The sequence below is a fragment of the Cuculus canorus genome, chromosome 2, assembly GCF_017976375.1.
Source record: "Cuculus canorus isolate bCucCan1 chromosome 2, bCucCan1.pri, whole genome shotgun sequence".
Classification (NCBI taxonomy): domain Eukaryota; kingdom Metazoa; phylum Chordata; class Aves; order Cuculiformes; family Cuculidae; genus Cuculus; species Cuculus canorus.
The window spans coordinates 143,018,036-143,036,844 of record NC_071402.1 but is presented as its reverse complement, the minus strand read 5'-3'; the positions used below and the strand labels follow the sequence as shown (position 1 = coordinate 143,036,844).

At 40.9% G+C, this 18,809-nt stretch overlaps 1 protein-coding gene across 1 annotated transcript in view; it reads right to left on the bottom strand.

Moving 5' to 3' along the window:
• Nucleotides 1-1,101: 1,101 nt before the first annotated feature.
• Nucleotides 1,102-18,809, bottom strand: part of APBB1IP (amyloid beta precursor protein binding family B member 1 interacting protein) — a 65,982-nt gene continuing 48,274 nt past the window's right edge. Inside the window, exons 11-14 of the mRNA XM_009569312.2 lie at nt 9,312-9,410; nt 8,274-8,391; nt 4,409-4,500; nt 1,102-2,537 (exon numbers count right to left, since the gene is read on the bottom strand). Coding sequence (XP_009567607.2) covers nt 2,010-2,537; nt 4,409-4,500; nt 8,274-8,391; nt 9,312-9,410 — 837 coding nt within the window. The 3' untranslated portion in view covers nt 1,102-2,009. The remainder of the gene's footprint in view (nt 2,538-4,408; nt 4,501-8,273; nt 8,392-9,311; nt 9,411-18,809) is intronic.

Below are 18,809 nucleotides of genomic sequence, written 5' to 3'. Positions count from 1 at the left end.
TGCCGATGTTTTCACTGATATCAGTCAGTGCAGAGACTGTGAAGCATCTGGGGGTGAAGGCCAAGCCTGATAAAACTGCATGACCTTGGAAACCCAAAAAAGTCCCCTACCTCTTTCCATAATCGGTCAAATAATTCAGCTAAACCAAAAACCTCACCGGAGAGTGAGGTCAGCATAGGACCTCGTTTTGTGACACACTGGTGTGGGTCTGGGCCCCATTTAAGCAACAGAATCAACAGACTTCTCACGCTCCTTGTCTGTGCCACACGATGGCCCCTGAAAGGCACTGCCCAAACTCCCCACCATCTCTGCAGATATACGCACCTCACACTTAGCATCTCTTACACAATCTTGTAAAATGCTGTAATGAAAATGTTTTACATTTTTTTCAAACTCAGAACCAGGGAGGATTAACCACAACTGCCATTGCCCATGTACAGAGCCTTTACTGGTCTGCCTCAAGCAGCTACTTCTTCCACCAGAGATGACAAAGGCTGTGGGCTTTACCGCAGCGTTTAAAGCAAAGTCATTTCAGTGGCATGAAGAAATACATATGGTTCAAACTGTCACAAAAATAAGTAGTCATTTCAAAAGAAAAGGCACCTTATAAAGAGGTTATACCCTTTACATTTCTGCTAGGCTGTTATGCAGGTATATGGGTACTGACAAACCAACTTTAAGCCAGAACTAATACTAGAGATGACCCCAAATTTCCCAGGCCATGGCACTGCCACCTGCTGTCCTTCCTTTGCTTCCCACCACCACTTCTGGACCCTGGACTCCATTTTGACAAATAGGAGCACTTTCACCCCCTGCTATGAGAGCTGCTTTTAGGTATTTATTTATTTAGACCACACATTTTACTTTTTAGGATTTTTGTGTTGCAAAATACAGAAATATATTATTTATGATATCTTAAAGATCATGTGCATGAGAAGAGGCAAAGACTGGAAAAAATAAAAATGGAGACTAGAAGGTACAGGAAAAACTGTGTAAAATAATTGATGTGGCACCAATTGCCAATAAAATGCCTGTTCATTAACTATGACACTGTGCAGATATAAAATAGAAGCTATTTTTATTTAAGTACTAATAATGAGTGCTACCTAAGTGAACAATGGAGAATTAAAACCAGAGAACAAATGAAAAAAAAAAGTAGGAGGAGTCATTCATATCAGGTACAGGATAATTACAAAGTCTTTCAGAGGACATATTTCTAGGTACAGTTCGAAGAAAAATGTTAACCAACAGGAAAAAAAATCCTTGGTTACCAAGGAAAGCATACAAGATTTCAAAATAATTTTTTTTCTTTGTCTAAGATTAACCAAATAATTAAGATTTAAAGGCAGCAATTATGAGTGCAGCCAGGTGTGACTGGAGTTGCATATGGAAGCTTGAGTTGAGATTACAGTGAGATTACATTTGAGATTACAGTGTCTAGAAATGGCCCTGTTCCTGCCTCGTATAATCCAGCTGAGGTTTTACTGTTTAAGACAGACTATTTTTGAAAAAAAAAAAAAAATTAAAAAATTGTGGGCTTTTTATTGAAAAAACCCCCACATTTCGGGGTTTTCTGATAAAGAACTTTAAAGGCGAATTCTGTGAAAAGGGATCTTCCCAATTCTCAAAATACACACAAGAACATTGTTGGGTTTTTTCCTTTAGCTTCAATTCTACAAGAAAAGCAGTCACAGAAGATGCATTTCACTTGCTGGCTGGCTCTGCAAGTGCTGCTTCACCACCCTGGGCTGTCCTAATGGACTAAAGCAAGACTCTACAGCCAAGTCCTACCTTGGCCTGATACTGGAATGGTAGTTTTTGGGTTGGGGGGAAGGAAGGAGCAGGTTATAGGGACAAAGTGGGGGACAGAGGACACCCCATCTTACTTCTTGAGGCCCCCAGGAGGAACTCTGAAGAAGAATTCCTTCCGGAGGAGCCTGATCCAGGCACAACCTTCCATGATGGCTCACAAAACCAGCTATGGCTTGAAGTCCACCTGTTCCCAGAGTTCAGGAGCTGCTGCCCCTTTTCTTCTCAAGAGCTTTCATTAGGTCAGACATGAAATCTGCTTGCCTGCCTCCACCTGCAACTGGAGGTGGCCCAGCTGGCCGTGGCTCTCCAGCTTCACCTGTGTTTTCCAGCCTTTTTGGAGGAAGTGGCACAGGTTTCTTTGTCGGAGGTGGTGGCTTACTGGAGATGGGTGGAGGTGGAGGGGGTAAAGGCACGTCTTCATTACCTCTGCTGAAGGCTGGTGGTGGTGGAGGCACAAAATCAGGAGGAGGCTCAGAGAAATCAGATGGTGGTGGTGGAAAATCCATCTTCAGCGTAGGTGGTGGTGCTGGAATGCTATCTGGATCTGTTAAGAAAACACCGCTGTCTCGTTTGACTTTGGAGGGTAGAAGTGGTGAAACAGAAATAGCAGATGACCGCCTTTCAGGTGGAGGAGGAGGCTGCAGTGAGTTCCTCTTAATCTGGTATTTCTGTGGCCTCATCACTGACTGCACCAGGCCAGGCACGCTGCCGTTATTTGATTTAGCCTTTAAGAAGCAGAAGGAATAAAAGGACAAGACTTAATCAGTGCATGTGTAAACTAATGCCACTGCCTAAGAATAGGGAAAAGATGTGAAAATATGTGTGAAGAGTGTAGTAGACAGACAGCAAAATGAAGTAGAGTACATTTTGCCTGAAGAGTGCAAATAGTATTTTGTTTTCCTTCTGGAGCTGCCCACAGAGCTTTGACAGTGGAAACCTCCATGTTGACAACATTCATAGCACTACTTCAAGCGCTGTCCTCAGAAAATCAGTGCTTTTAAAATTTCATAGAGTTGCAGTTAGTAAGACACATACAGATACTTTCTTGATGTTCCAGCCTGCTGTTCATTCCTTGAGAACATGAAGATGTAAAATAAAAAAAAACCCCTGTGCTGTGATTTTACATCCAAAAATACTGAGCAAGATTCAAGAACGTATAAAGCAGATGTAGTATTGGCTCTCATCCCCACTGTATCTCCATCTCCCATTCTAGCTGTGACTGCTGGATCTCTGGATAAAGCTAAAATAATGAAGTCATCTATCTCTGCCAGACTCATTAGATACAACAGCAGTGAACCAGGGAGAAGGCGGAGAGATTTTGAACTGTAATGTTTACATGTCTGGATTCAGTGTCCTCATTGCTCTGCGGCGTGGTGTGAGATGCATTCACCTGCAGGGTAGTGCGCTGGGCCCCATCTGTGAGGACGGAGAGCACTGCAAAGCATTGTGAGGAGAGGCACTTGGGAAGTCATCCGGCAGGACTGTGTGAGGTGCACAGCAGGAGAAAGACTTCCCTGGTGACTTGGCAAGAGCCATGGATAAGCCTCGGCAAGGGTGTCTTCTGCCTGCTGGGCAAAGTTCATGCACAGGCCTCCCCCACTTTCCAATCAACAGTGTGATAAACAGGTCCTTGAAGCCACTATGTCCTAGCCATCTTTGCAAAGTCCCGAGATGTTCAAACACTCTGACAACTTTTTTGAAGGAAAAATGAATCAAATCACCCATCATGCAAGTTAAGAAAAATAAAATGTAGGATAGCAGTTCATTATGGAGATGTTTATTTTGAAAAAATATTAGGTGGCTTTTCTTTTAGATTGTGTTTGCTAGTCAACACTCTGGAAATAAATAAAGCCCATTTGGTGATACCAGAATATAATTTGCTTTTTTTTTCAGGTAGCAACTGGTAGCTGTTGACAGTTACTACCCAAACATGCTATCTAACCTTGTAAACCTGCGGAGAAGTCTGCTGTCCTGACCACAAAGCTTTATAACACGTTCATCAGTTTAGATCCAGCTAGCTTAGTGCTCTAACTGCAGCACAGTGCACCCTCAAAGACTTTGGTCCCAGGCTTGGCAAAGCTGTGAGATGAAGAAGGCAACGTTTGCTTCTGCTAGAGAAAAGTGCTCTGCAACCCTACAGTCAGCAGTGCTAATTCTGGCATTAACTAAGTACAATATGCTTATTTTCTCTTCCTCACTCTCCCTGCCTACAACGATGGAAGTAAATGAGACATCGGAGGAGGGAACCACTGGCTGAGTTCTGAAAATGCGATCTATTCCAGAGGAAGTGAGGTTCAGAACAGAGACACAGATCTTTTTAAAGGAGGAACTCAAAGACAGAAACAAGAAGCATAGGACACATAATGCAGGAGACAGAAGAATCCCAGGAATTTAATTTTACTTATTCTGTGCACCTTATGCATGATGGAGGGATTGAATAATGAGCTGACTGTAGTATGTTTTGAAGTCCTTATACTACACCCTACTGATTCCTTTATAGTCATACACTGGCACTTTGAGGGGGAAAGGTAGTGGGTGAAGAAAAACAAACTTGGAGAATGTTTACAGGTACATTTAACTAACTGCTGACCAGTACCTCTGATATGTCCATTTTCTTCTGAGTCTCTGGAAAACCCGCACTGGAATGATGAACAATTTGGGGAATCTGTCCATTTGCCTGAACGGCACCTGTGACAAGGAGAAGAGACAGAGGAAAGGAAGTGTTATGTCATTGTAGTATTAGCCAGATCAGGGAATAGCAAACTAAAAAAAAAGGGTTTAAAAGTCTTTACAACTTCCACCAAGGAACCATTCATTACAGATTTATACATAATTCAATAGAACCCATGAGGTTGTCTGTTTTCTAATTCAGGCTTATTTTGTGACTTTTCATATTCGGTTCATTATCTAAGGAAAATAAACATAATACCTTATATTAAAACTAATAGCTATCCACATGCCTTGATGGTTGTAGCTGACAACCCTAAAGGAAGTGCAAGTAGCTAAACTATGAAGACATATGACAGAAATTAACAGTGTGTAAAGGTGTTGATGAATGAACAGTTTTTCTTCTGACTGTTGAAAATGGTGATTACAGAAGGGTACCATTAAAACTGACACAGGAATAGAGAAGAGGAGCTGACTTTGGAAGGCAAGCGAAGCAGAAATCAAAACGGCATAGCTAACCCTACCCTCTGGCCTTCTGTTGTTTAAATACCTGTCTTTCATAACAGCATTCTGAAGCTTGTAGCGTGCTGTACTATCACTACATTCTCAGTTATTAGGGCCTTTTTTTTTCTTTTACTTTAGGTTAGAGATTAAAAGTGCTGTAGTCTCATATCAACAACAGTCAGAAGAGCTGAAGGTCTGAAGTCCTGCAGAGGGGCTGATCCATTTTCTTCAGTAAACAAGCTAACAGACCTGAAACTTCTCTCTGATTTGGAATCACAGAAGATTTGCGAACCTCATTGTATTTTCAGATTAGTGAAGATCTGCTAGCTGGCTAAGTTAAAGCTGTGCAAAATATCTGCTCGCCAGTACTGTAAGTGTAAGGGATATGCATAAATAACCCGGTACTGTCAAATGCAGTAAGTGAATGTGAGACCAAAGGAAAAATCTGTGGGTACATAATTTGGAAAAAATCCCCAGCCCCTGTATAGTCTGATGAAGACTGAATAAATTCTCCAGTTTAGTCCAGGATTTTTGGAAGCTCTATATGTCAAAGTAGCAGATAATGTTTGGTGCCTAAACACACAGATTTGTAAACCTTAATGACTCCCTTAGCTCTATAATGATTTACAGTTTTGACATCCAGTAAAGTTCCACTCATATACTACTTCTAAGCTAGTGAATCCTTAGCTGTCTACAACAGAAGTCTAAGTACAACGATAGATTTAATCTTAACATGTACTTTTCTGATTTGTGAAGAGGTTCCATGAATATGAAAGAAATATAATAAATTGTTTTTATTGCCATGCTTGCAAATCATGACTGAGAGAGAAGTAAGACAAACTCTGCCATGTACTGAATTTACCAGAGCTAGTTAGGCTTCAATGAATGACAGAAAATGGTCTGAAGTCTTTGCGTTTTATGCCTGTGCCTGCATGTTGTTCAGCATATTTAATCCAAAGCATCACTTTGACCATTGGAACTACACTCTGTGTTTGTTGAAGGACGAACATGGAAGTCAGCAAAGAGATAAAACCAATTTTGGGGCTGTAAGTGCTCAGTGGACAGAGATGTAAACCCCTGGTTTCTGTGGCCATGCCCTCACATGGAACAAGTTACTGTCTGTTCTCGGCAAGTATGATCTAACAGAAAGTTGGGGCGTGGCTAAATGTTAATTGATTTCTTATTCTGTCAATGGATTTCATAAACTGTGCAGGACTTGAGAACAACAATATTAACTCCTGCCACATACCTGCACATATGCTGTAAACAAAGTCAGTCCACTGACCGCCAGTCAGCCCAAAAGACCCCCAGTCAATCCAATATGTGAGTTCATGCATTCTATTATCAAGATTTATTTTTAACGTTATAGTACTCTTTGCAAGTCAGTTTCTCCAAAATTTTATGTTGAATTAATACTTATTTTAAGCAAAAAAAAAGTCCAAATATGATGCAAAATACAGATACCTAAAATATATAATGCAAAATCTTGAGCCTTGTAGTGATTATGGACTATCTGAATAAAGCAACATCCTTCTGCTTTCAAACATAATGATGAGTTGCTGGCGCACAACATACACTTTTTTTTTTTTTAGTGTCCAAAGATACACACAGTGAGGCAGAGACGCACCTGGCACTTGGGACACTCCAGAACCAGGGGCTATACAGTTTGGGGTATATGTGAATACACAAATGCTGGCTACAGCAGTGTGACCATGGGACGCAAGCTACATGAGATGTGAGAGCAGAAGTTCCACCTGCCTTCCCGAACACTGTGTTTGGTTGCCACTTCAGTAGAGTACAGCTCCCTGCTAAGCTCACACAGAATTGTAGTTTTCTATAGCGGATTATAGCCTATACTGAAATCAGACCATATAAATGGCTATACAGCCATTTGGAACAGAAGAAAACACGCTTTGTTCCATTTCCAAAACAACTGCTCATAGTCAGGCAGTTCAGATTATAGTATTGCAGTTGTACCCGTGGTTTTATATAGGGCAGTAACGATAACAGTAAGACAGCAAGAATCACAGTGACTTGCCTCAATTAGAACACTAATGATCCTTCAGGGATATTTCCATAGAGTCAGCATACACAACTAAAATCTTCCTAGGCTACTTAACCATTTAATGGGATCCATTAGTTAAGATTAACAGTAGATTTTATGATCACATGCAGTGTCCCTGGATTCCAGTTAGGAGCTGAAGATATACAAATGTATAAAAGACTTTATGAGGCCTTGATCCTGCCCATATCCAGTATAGATTGCAGCACCAGCATAGGACCTCATTGGCCAGCCACCTCTCTACTTCCATCAAGACCAGAACACAAAATACTCCACCCACCCTCGCTAAAATACCTTCATGCACAACCATCAAAAAATTCCCCGATCTTGAAATAGTTTGTTACTGGGTCTCCTCACCCCAAATGTGCATTTATTACCATGACTTGACTCCAAGGAATTGTAGAAAGATCACATGTACTGAGAAAAGGCAAACTGAAGCCTTGGAAATGTGTTAGGAGGATTCTGAGAAGTCAGAATACTAACAGCCAATGCTGATTTTGACTTTGCCTGTCTTAGGTCAATAAGTATTATACTTGGCCAAAATATCCTTCCTAATAAATAAATAAATAAAATCTTAAGTATGTAAACTAAAAACTTTCATGCAAGTTACAGAAGTTTCATGCGCTATCATTGTGTCTGTACAATGATAAAATAAGTAAGAGCAGTATGATGAAGCTACTGGAAAAGTAAAGTTAGAGAATAAACCAATCCTTTATTCCTCTGTGACCTTCTCACAACACCCACATTGTTACCACGCAAATGAGTGAAAGGCTAGGAAAGAGAGTGGCTCAATCTATAATACTCTCTTTCCAAAATCATTATTCTCAAAATATCCCAGTCATCTCTTTTACTCATTGGAAGAAAAGCTCTGATACAGCCAGTGTCGAGAAAGGCAAACAAAACTTCAAGATATGGACCATCAGTGTGTGAAATGTAGAGGGAGGATAAAGGATTGATATTCAGATGCCAACAAAAAGATACCTTATTAAATTAAGCATATTTAAACTGCCCTTCGGTGGGATGTCTTTGTACTCTTCAAGTTCTAACTTTAAAGTGAGAGCTCTGCTGCTAGCTCAGTTACAGATCAGAGCAACAGTGGACTGTCTAGAACAAGGTATTATTTTGCTGACTTAATGGAATAGTTTTCTTAACAAAGACTATGTGCAACACTGATGATGATAGAAGAGAGCAATAAATGTGATTTCAGCTGCTGTGATAGCACCAGTACCTGCTGGTAAGGATCCCGCAGAGGCAGCTGGTTCTACCGTCCTTTGATTTCTCCACCGAGAGGACAAACCAGCTTTCTTCACTGCACATTTGTAATTATCATACAGCGTCTTGCCATACTGCAAAACAAGCAAAACAATACAGTAAGCATGGTGTTAAGCGTGAAATAGGTCAAGCATTCATTTTGCTCTCAGACAACTTTTCTGACCCCATTCCTTCCTACTCATTTTTGTTAAAAAGGAGCTTTTTACAAATGCTGTGCCGGTTTCTGTACAAGGCCAGGTGGAAAGCATCCCTGTGACCAAACACAGTTCTACTTATACCGTTCTTATATCTTATATTTGTTTCAGTATCTGTAAACATCTTGAAACTTGTCTTAAAAACAATAAATATCTTTTTTCAATGCTTTCCAAGGATTACACTTTCAAACTGTGGACTTGGGACATTGAATCCTGGGCTCTACAGCAAACAGCTCTGTCAGTGTAAGACACAAACTAATTTGATGTTCACCCCACATCTTTGCTGATTGTCACCCTGCAGCAAACTGGCAGAAAAGAATATACAGCTAACAGGAGTGGGTCTATACAGCCAGGTACAGCCAGTGTACTGGGCTATGTATAAATCCATCTCCCTTAATACTTTGTGCAAACCAAAATAGTCTGTGAATTTGGATCTTTCTGAAGAGGGTGAGACCAGCAATTTTGGCAGAACTGTCTCAAAAATGTCACAGCTGGACTGACCAGAGCTTGCACATCTTTAGCTACAGCATATCATTATTGTGCCAGATAACTGTGAGTATGTGAGTTTTATAGCATTTACCCTCATGTTAAAGAGAAAAATAGCTGTAACTAGGGTCCAGAAAACCCAGCAAATCCATGCTAGTCACACCCTTCTGCTCTTTCTTTCTTTCTAGGGTAAAATTAGCATGAATGTCCATTCTTATCACAAAATTTCCAGTTGAAGTGATGATGAGTCAACAACCTGAGGAAGACAGGATTTTACAGAAAGCATATCTAACTAAATTTACATTTAATCTTACCTTAGCAATTCTTATTCCTGTTACCCACTGATGCAGGGTTGCTTCATTATCACAGCATAAGTACTTGATATAGTGTGACTCCTTTTGAATCTGTGGGTGCTGAAAGATATTAATTCATAACGTAAGACAAACACAGAAATAGTCACTATACAGAACTGCGAAGTCAGTGCACTGTGACCTCGTTGAGAACACTGCCAGTAGGCATCATGTTAACTTGAAGATGATTGGGAAATAAAAAAAAAAAAAAAAGAAGTAGCAAAACCAGAGTATAAGAAAATATAAAAGAGATGGTAATTATGAACTGTACATGAGCTGCCACTGGCAGCACTGGCTTGAAATAATTTTAACAAATTGTAATATGAATTTAAGGGCTACAGAAATCTAATAGTGATCTGGAGTTCTATGAAGTCTACAATCGCCATGATTCAAGGTCTAGCATTCAATGCATAAACATGGCAAGGAAGTCTGTTTCTCATTGTGGTTCCAGACATCCAGACTGAACACTGAACTTAATTAGTTTTCAAAGCGTATGTTAAATTTATTTTCGTATAAACTACCAGCTGAAATGGATTTTTCCTTCTAACTGACTGCTTTTCTTTGGGCCTAGTTCTAGCTTTCTCCCAATGGATTTTTATTCTGCTTTACTCTTGCTGTTGTTAGCCAACAGTTTTGTAATACTACCATATATTCTAGGTAGAGGATTGTTCAAAATCCAGCACCATCAGAAGTAATCTTTTTCATTTGTTTGCACTGGAAACCCTTACATTTTTTAAACCTTTTTTGTTCTTTTGGACACAATTTAAGATCCCTTCCCCTTACTGATCGACATAGTAGTGATGTGTGGTGATGTACCATTGCAACTCAAAGATCACCAAGATGCCAGGCTGCCTACTTGCCTGAGACTGAACAATCTCTCTAAGATTCTGCAGGAGCATGGGCTGATGTAGGTACTATGTATCTCCTTGCAGTTGCCTGCTAGACTCTAGGGTGTCCCCAGCATGGTGGCCAAACCCTGGCCACATCTGGGTGATCCAGGGGTTTGAAAGTGGAGTTGAATACAGAGGTCTTGCTTCTCAGCCATGTGTCCCTGCTGCTCCCTCAGTGCAGCAGACACCAGGCTTGCCTTGCTTGTGCTGACCCAGCTGTTCATGAGGCCACACTGCGATTTGGAAACAAAGAAGCTGATCTGGGTTAAATATAAGCCATTTCATCATGCTGTAGTTTCGGTTTATTTCTTTTAAATCCAGCAGTACACAGCATGGCCTGACGTTCAGTGTGAGGATGAGGCACACTGTGGCCTGGGGAGAGAACAAGTAGCAAGGAATGGATGAGAGGAGGAAATCATGCAAGCCAGTATTGCAGTCAAAGCCCTGTGGCATCAAATTACAGAGTGAGAGTGAACACACCAGGGAGATAACTGAGGAATCAAAAAACAAAGGGATGTTACTCTTGAGGGGTCTCACAGTGACAGCTGTGTCCCAAGGTAGTGCTGTGGGTAACCGCTTTACGGTTTCTTGCATGTTTGAACTCAGCCGATCACACAGGTCATGCTATTCACCGTTTTTCTGCAAAAACATAGCTGGCCATCTCCCCTGGACAAAGAAATATGTAAAGCCTGCTTCAGCCCTCTGGAGGGGTCCATGGCTACCTTATTCTACTACCTTGTTCTTGGGCACTCCCAAGGTTGAGAGCAAGGGACCTCTCATGCTGCCAGCTCAGAGATGCCAGCTCACTGTCACCAGGTGCCTTAACTGCATAGCAGGCATCATGCTCTGTCCCATGGACCTGTGCCTCACCCACATGGTACATTCACACAACATCCCTTCACACAGTTCAACGTATAACTTGCTGCTATACTCCTATACCACATATCCAACAGAGGCAGGAACCAGGGCCCCTGGACGAACAGCCTTCCCCCGTTCCTCAGTGTCTGCCTGTCCCTGTCTCCAGCAGCCTCAGACAGCCTGAATGCTGCTCAAGCGGGCTCCCCTACTGCAATACACGGCCAGGACATACTAACCTGATAACCCTTATTTCCTTCCACCATCTCTCCATTATGTGATCAAACACAATGAAAACCAATAGAGAATTCAGTCTGAATGGTATCTTTAAAACGAAGCTGTAAGCAGGCACTTCTCTGTGCAGCAGAGTACGTCCCATAGACCTGGGTTATGTTATTGCCAACAGAGCCAAAAGAATCAGGAGGTGCAAAGACACTGCAACCCTGGGGAAATTTAATTCTTCAAGCGCTTTTCAACCAGCAACTAGCAATATTGCTCCAGTGTGTAAGGTGCAATTGAACCCAGCAGATGGCACCCAAAGCTTTAAAAAATGAAAAAAGCAAGGATATTTTTCTTCCTTTTATATGACAACAAAGTCCAGTGAGTCTACGTATCTCCCTTTAATTTTAAACACCACATCTACCAACAGTTTTTTATTACAAGAGAAAAAACTGCTTCTATAATTTAACAGATAATTCATGCAAACATCTGGAAGAAAGTGTACACGGCATAAACAAGGCAGAGGAGGACATGGCATAGAGCAAGCTGGGCAACGGTGTTGCACATAGACACAGCCCTGCCATGGGTGTTCTGCTGCTGGGGAGCTCAGAGAGGCTGCTGCAAGCTGCTCCTTTGGGGCACCCTACAGAAATAACAGTTTCACAAGAACACCCGTACTGCATCAGATCAAAGGTCCCTGAACTCAGTTTGACAGTGGCCACAAATGGATACCGAGGGAAGAGAAATAACAAGACAAGCATATATGATACTTCCTTCTCTGCACTCTTCCTGTCTGCAGCTATTTCAGGTCAGGGGATTTTCTGAGCCAGATGGGGTTTCTCCATATTTAGGTTCTTAAATGGACTTCTCCTCCAGGTACTTCAGCTTTTTATTGAGCCCAGAGAGAGTTCTGGCATCCACATCACCTTTCTGCAAGTTCTCCCTACTAGTCTGCTACACATTCTATGAAGAACCTCCTCTTCCTCTGAACCTGACTGCTACTAGCTTTGTGTAACATTCTTAGTTTCGGAAGAGTTAGTGAAAGATTGACCCCTATCCACACCTCTCCATACCACTCCTGAGCCTACAGATCTGCATCATATTCCTGGCAAGTTGTCTATTTTTGAGCCTACAGGTTTATTGTCTCCACAGTCATTCTTCAAGTCAAAGTCATTCCTTACCTTTCCTTATCATTGTTGGTCCTCCTTAATCCTTTTCCAAGTTTAGTATATACTCTTTGAGATATGAGGACCAGAAATGCACATGTGAGAGGAAACAATGGACTTGTGCCAGGGTATGGCAACTTTCTCTGTTTTATCATCTATGCCTTTCCTCATTATGCCTAATGCTTGATTTACATAGCTGACCACGGCTGAGCACTGAAACAAAGCTTTCATCAAGTTAGATACCATATCAGCATCTTGCTCCTGAATGGTGCAGTCAGCTCAAAGTTAGTAACTTCACTGGTCAAGTTCTATTTCTTTTGTCCCTAAGAACATTACCATGTCTATATCTTGACCATATGTTACTCATTATTGTACTGTCCATAACCTCAGCCTCACAATAGCCTTTCAGAATTCTTCAGTCTGCCCTTGCCTCAATGATCTGAACAATGCAACATCATCAGCAAACTTCCTCACCTCACTGCTTACTCTGTCAATGAATATTTTGAGAGTGTGGAGTTCTCACCATCCTGACAAGTTGAGAGGGAACTGTCACTGAACAAGGCTAGTGTCCTGTGCCGGACAACATGGGAGTTTTTTACTGCCTGCTCTCTTCCCTATCTTTTACTAGCTATTGTATCCACTGGGCAATCCATCTTAACTACTGACATTCACCAGTGAAGCCTATTCCAAATTAGCCCAATCCGTTGCCTGATTAAATTAGTCCAATCAGCAATCATGATTAAATGTAGAATCACAACTATATTCTGTCAATTAGGGACCAAACTAGCAAGCTGCTGATACCCAGCGCTCATAAGGAAGGTTAAACACTCTAAAGCTATGCAGGTAGTCTGTATCTTTGCTTTGTAACAGCCAAGAATTGTGCTGGCTCTCACTTTCCAAGCAGCAGCTGTACTACTGGATAATTTTTCATGTGTATCTTTACTTCACATAAAACAGAACTTTGTACCAGACCCACAGCCCACCGAGACTGACTGGGAATATCTTCATCACCTTTCCTGGGCTCTGTCAGGTCTAAGGAGGATTGTTCCATGTTGCCAGCTGTGTGCAAGGCTAGACCATGGAATCAAACTTCAGCAGCACCAAACTTAATACTGAATGTCTAAACATTTATTAGAAAGTGGCTCAGATGGAGGCATTTGGCTTCATATGTTTTTTTAGCTGCATGAAGCACGTTACTTTGGATAGGAAGGTATAATGTTTCAGCCAAGAACTATCATATCTCGCCCCAGTGGCTTACTCACTTAGGAAGAACTGTACCATAGTGAATTATTTTGGCAGTACAAATGGCAGAAGTCTCTGCTGTCAATTCTGACCTTTACATGCTCGATTCCACTAAGAACTTCAGTCCACATGCAATATCTATTAGATAATACATTAAAAGGTTGAGTCAGAATAATCAATTGAGAGAAGAATCTGGACAGCTGAAAGCCTCTGGAAACGATGAGTTGGTGTGAAGATCCATGTAAACCAATTTCCTTCTTTTGCAGCTTCCACATCTCAGGATAGTTGTTTAGTACAGACATAAGGAGTTGTAGTCACTATGCAAGTCTGGTTTTGCTAAACTACAGTCATAGTCCCTGTAATAACCTGCGAGACTAATGGAGGTCATAAAACATCAGTCATGACAGTCATGTGAAAAATACTGTATTTTTAGGCAAAGTAACACTAATCTCAGTATGTCACAGCTTACACATCTCACACACAGACATAGATAAATAATTTTGCTACATGGTGCATACTGTGTCCTGAAAAGGTCATTAAAATCATCTGACAACAAAGCGAAAACATCTCCTCTGAAAAGCTTTATCGCCTTTGCCTCTGAAACATGCAATGAATTATGAAAGACAACTGTTTAAAAAGCAACCTTCCCAGAAGTCAAAGTTTGAATGAAAAGTGGTAATATGCAAGTAGGAAGAGACTCAGAATTTTTCTCACAGAAAAAAATTTAATAGTACTTTGAAATAATATGGTGTATTTAAATGCAACATAATTTGACTAGAGTGAATTTTTTTTCTCTGTTGATGCAAAAATTCTAAATAATGACAAATTAGTCACATAATCGGGCCTGATTTCTGGAAGTGCTGGACACCTCTCCTATTACTAAGGCTTGAGCATCTCAAACATTAGGCTGCAAAAGGATGTGCCGTGTTCCACCCAGAAAAGCACTGAAAAGGTTTGGAACAGAATCTAGTCTGACCCACAGTCTCTTCTACAAGTATCAGCTGTATAGAGATAAAGAAAGCAGAAGCACTTGAATATAAAGAGCTTATTTTCAGGAGAGATTAAAAAAAATATTTGTGCACAGATTACGTTTTCAGATACAAAGTAAACTCCTTTATTTGAGAAAAAAAAAGATAGAACACATTGAAAACCTGAAGAAATGGGAACTGAATGATATGGTTTCTACAGTCTGTGCCAAAACAAATGACTAAAGGCCATGTGTGCATGAAATTAGAGATTATCCCAATAAAATGCTTTGTCTTCTTCCAACACTGAAGATGAAAAGTAAACTGAAGTTATTCAGGCATCTCATTGGATTCTTTGCCCTAAAAATATATGGATCATTGCTTAGTCTCTGAGGCAGAAACAATAGCCAGAAGCATAAAGAATGTCTAACTTTGGATCAAAAGCTTTGGCTCCAGGCCAAATTTTCACAAAATGGTCAGTGTTTTCAGACACCTTATCTTCTACTAATGAACTTGTACTATGTTGAGCTGTCTTCTCCGAAAGGCTGAGACTCTTCTGGCTCCCATGACTGCAATAATTCTACATAATTTTACAACTGATACTCAGCACCTTTCAAAAATCACACTGAAGTGGTTCAAATTTGCCATCTACTATTAAACGTGGTCAAATTCTGACGCTATAGACACCTTGCATTAAGATGACAAGGTATAACTGTTCTTTTGAAGGTGTATGAATTGTACAGATAACACAGTAACTCTCCTAGTACAGGGAAATTATTCTTTTGACCTGCATTTCTCTAATGACTGAGGCAAAATTTTTACGTCATTAAAAATATATGTAATAGCCATTACAATCAAAGAGGACTGCTTTATGCAGCAATTAGTATTTTCCAAAGGTATTATATTCCATTTCTCACTGTCCATTCTGTCCTTATTCTTCCTATCGTTTATGCATTAATCTTGTAAAACTCTGTGCATGTGGTAACTGTAATCCCACGCATCAGAAAGTGTTCTGTAATAAACAGTATTTCTGCTTTTGCTTTTTCAGTTTATCTAGCAACGAATTTTACTCTGAAATATTTATTCTGAAACATTCACGCTAAGAGAACAATTTTCAAATCATTCTCATAAAGAAACAGAAAATCTCCTGTTTTCTATCCTTGTCTCCTGCACTAGCCATTTATTCCACAGCTTTTTCCTCCATTTTCTATCTCAAACACTGCTAATTCTCACGTTCTACCTCCTAAACCATCGTGTTGAACGCATTATGTACCTGACTCAGTCTGCGACAGAGCAGACTGGATGTGAGGGAGGAGGGAACCAGGAATGGAGCAACTAAACAGCAAATTACCTGCTAGAATGATGACACTGTTGCAATGACTATTCTTCTTAAGAATTTACTTCAAAATTCTTTGCATCATTAGGATTTTTTAAGAAAATATTGTAGTTTCCAAATGACATAAGGAAAATGTAGCTGTATAGACTGCACAGGAAAATGTACCCAGCTGTGGAAATAGAGGATGATTTGCCTTTGTCTCAGTTTATCCCCAGGAAACCAATTTTTTTCATCCTAGATTAATTCAGCATTGTGCACCATTACCTCCAGATTACTCAAGCACAACCAGCACCAATAAACTATAATTAAATCCACTCTTTGTCACAGGCACATCAGACTGACTAAACCAGCAAATTTGCATATAGATTACCTTGCCATTTGTCGGCTTTGAAAGATTTTTCAGTATGGTGCGACAAACCCAGCTCCTGGACAAGCGCATGTGCGCATTCACAGACACACACTTAATGCACAAAATAAACATTATGTTCACTATTTCTGCTCATGTGGATCTGCAGTGGATGCTGTCAATAGCATGATGAGCAGATCCCTTCCTTTGCAGTGCAATCTCTTGGTTTTGAGTGCTTTCAAGCTTTGGAATATTAAATCACAAATGGTCTCATCCATTTCCACAGCATTTCCCATGTAACATAGTAGATGATGAGAGAGATGATCTACAGGGAATCTATGGATAAAAATTCACATTTGTAAATGCTAAGGCAACCGTGAGGAATGAAAGCACTCCAACTTGCTCACACACTTTCCGTGTGCGGTGTGTGAAATTCCTTTTTCTGTGAAGGAGACAAATTTTCATTCCCTCATTGTTCCTCTCCCAGGAGTGCCAGCACTTTCCACAGGGTGGCGAGTAGAGCTGTGCTGCTACTCTCGCCCACCTCCTCCACCTGGAACAGAGGGACAGATCTGACCTTGACAAATGCAGGACTGAGAGAGAGTTTTCTTTCACACTTGGCTGCCCTTCCCTTTCTTTTTTTTGTGTATATGGAGGTCTCTATTAAGAAAATAAAGACTCACTTTATCAGATGTGAAAGTGAAGGGCGGAATCTTTAAACTTTTGTAAGCATTTGACTTAGGGTGAGTAGAAAATAGGAAAAATCTGCATGTTTACAGGAGCAGATGACCCCAAAGCATTCATTTTATTAAAAGGTTCTATTCTAAATATGTTGAAAGTTCTTTGTGATGCTTTTTGTTTCTTAAATGCGGGACTCACTTTGAAGGAGAAAGGCTCGTTTAGTACCTGTATAGAACAATTCAATGTAAGAAGGTTATAGCTCAGCACAGATCAAGTAGCTACCAGAAGAATAAAACCATTCTTCAAGCTTTATAATTGCCCCAAAGCCTAAGGATTCCTGAAAGCCAACTCTATTCTGTGCCAGGCTGCACTCCCATCCTCAGGACTCAGCTACATTGCTTCTGGTTTGCTGCAAAGAGGCAGCTAAAGGTGATCCCGCTCTCTGACACCAACCAGCCAGCTGTGCTCTTTTCGGTTGGTCCCAGCTGGGCTTTCTGCTGCCTGAGAGGAGCTGATATGAGGAAGCAACTGCTTTGTTCAGTTATTGCAGTTGTCTTGTGAATCACTCTAAAAAGAAACTCCTGAATAAGCTCAGCAAAGTGCTGTCTCTTTTAATGGTAGGCCCTGGGATGTGCTTTTCAAATTGTTTCTGCCACACCACCCTTTTCCCATTATCTCTTAAGTGTCCTAATGGTTAACAAATAAGCAAAACCCACCCCATTTTTGTTCTGAGCTACAGCATGTATAGCGGGGTGCTGATGTAATGGGAAGAAATGATAGGCAAGGAGCACTCACAACACACCATGCTTCTCCAGCTGTAAAAGAAACATCCTACAGGACAGATCTGCAGACAAAACCCATTTGTATTTGAGCTAGTTAAAAACAGCTAGTCCAGGTGAACCTCCAACACCACAGGCTGCAAAACCTATCCCAGCTTCTGGCTAAGCATCAAAGCAACCTGCCCATGACGTGCATGATCTTCTTGTCGCTACAGTAACAACAGTACCCAAGCCAGCATCAGCTAGGTGATCCAGGTACAAGGAGTGAAGTTGAAATTAAATGGCTAGATTAAAAAAGAAACAGGAACAGAGGGCGCTGCTGGCTCCTAGTGAATGAACGTGTGTTAGCTGAAATAGGCACTATGATCAAAAGCTCACTGTCCCAGTGAGCACCTCACTTGACCGTAGCCTAAGAGAACAAACTGGAAAAAAAAAGCTGACATCCCATTTAGAAACATCAAGGTGAAGCCATGTTCAAAGAAATGTCATGAAGAGTTTGAGGCAAAAGCCCATATAGTTCAGAGCAGCATCAGATAACCTGAGAAATCTCCTTTTGCTACCTAAAACCATGTCACTAGGGTTGTGATTAGCGTTAGTTACAGGGCTTCTCTTTCCCAAAAGTTCTTGGTGATGCCTAGCACACAGAGGCAAAAATGTCAGGAATGCTCTGCTCATTTTTATAATATCTCTTTAGGGCTCTTCCCTCCAGAAAGACAGACCATACAGATGACTAAGGTTGGAGGGAGGTAAAAAGAAATGTTTTATCTTTTTTCCCTGCTAACATGAGACAGGTACAAATGTTACTCGATTTAGCCTAGTTATCTCTTTAGAAGGCTCACCACTTAAATGGGGACTGGAGGAAGAGATACTTCTTTCAAGCATGAGACCACATTGAACTCCAAATCAGCCCACCCCACTGGCCATTTGCTACCATGTGAATGAACAAAGGACCTTTCCCCTGTTCTTGAAGTACGATGCCAATT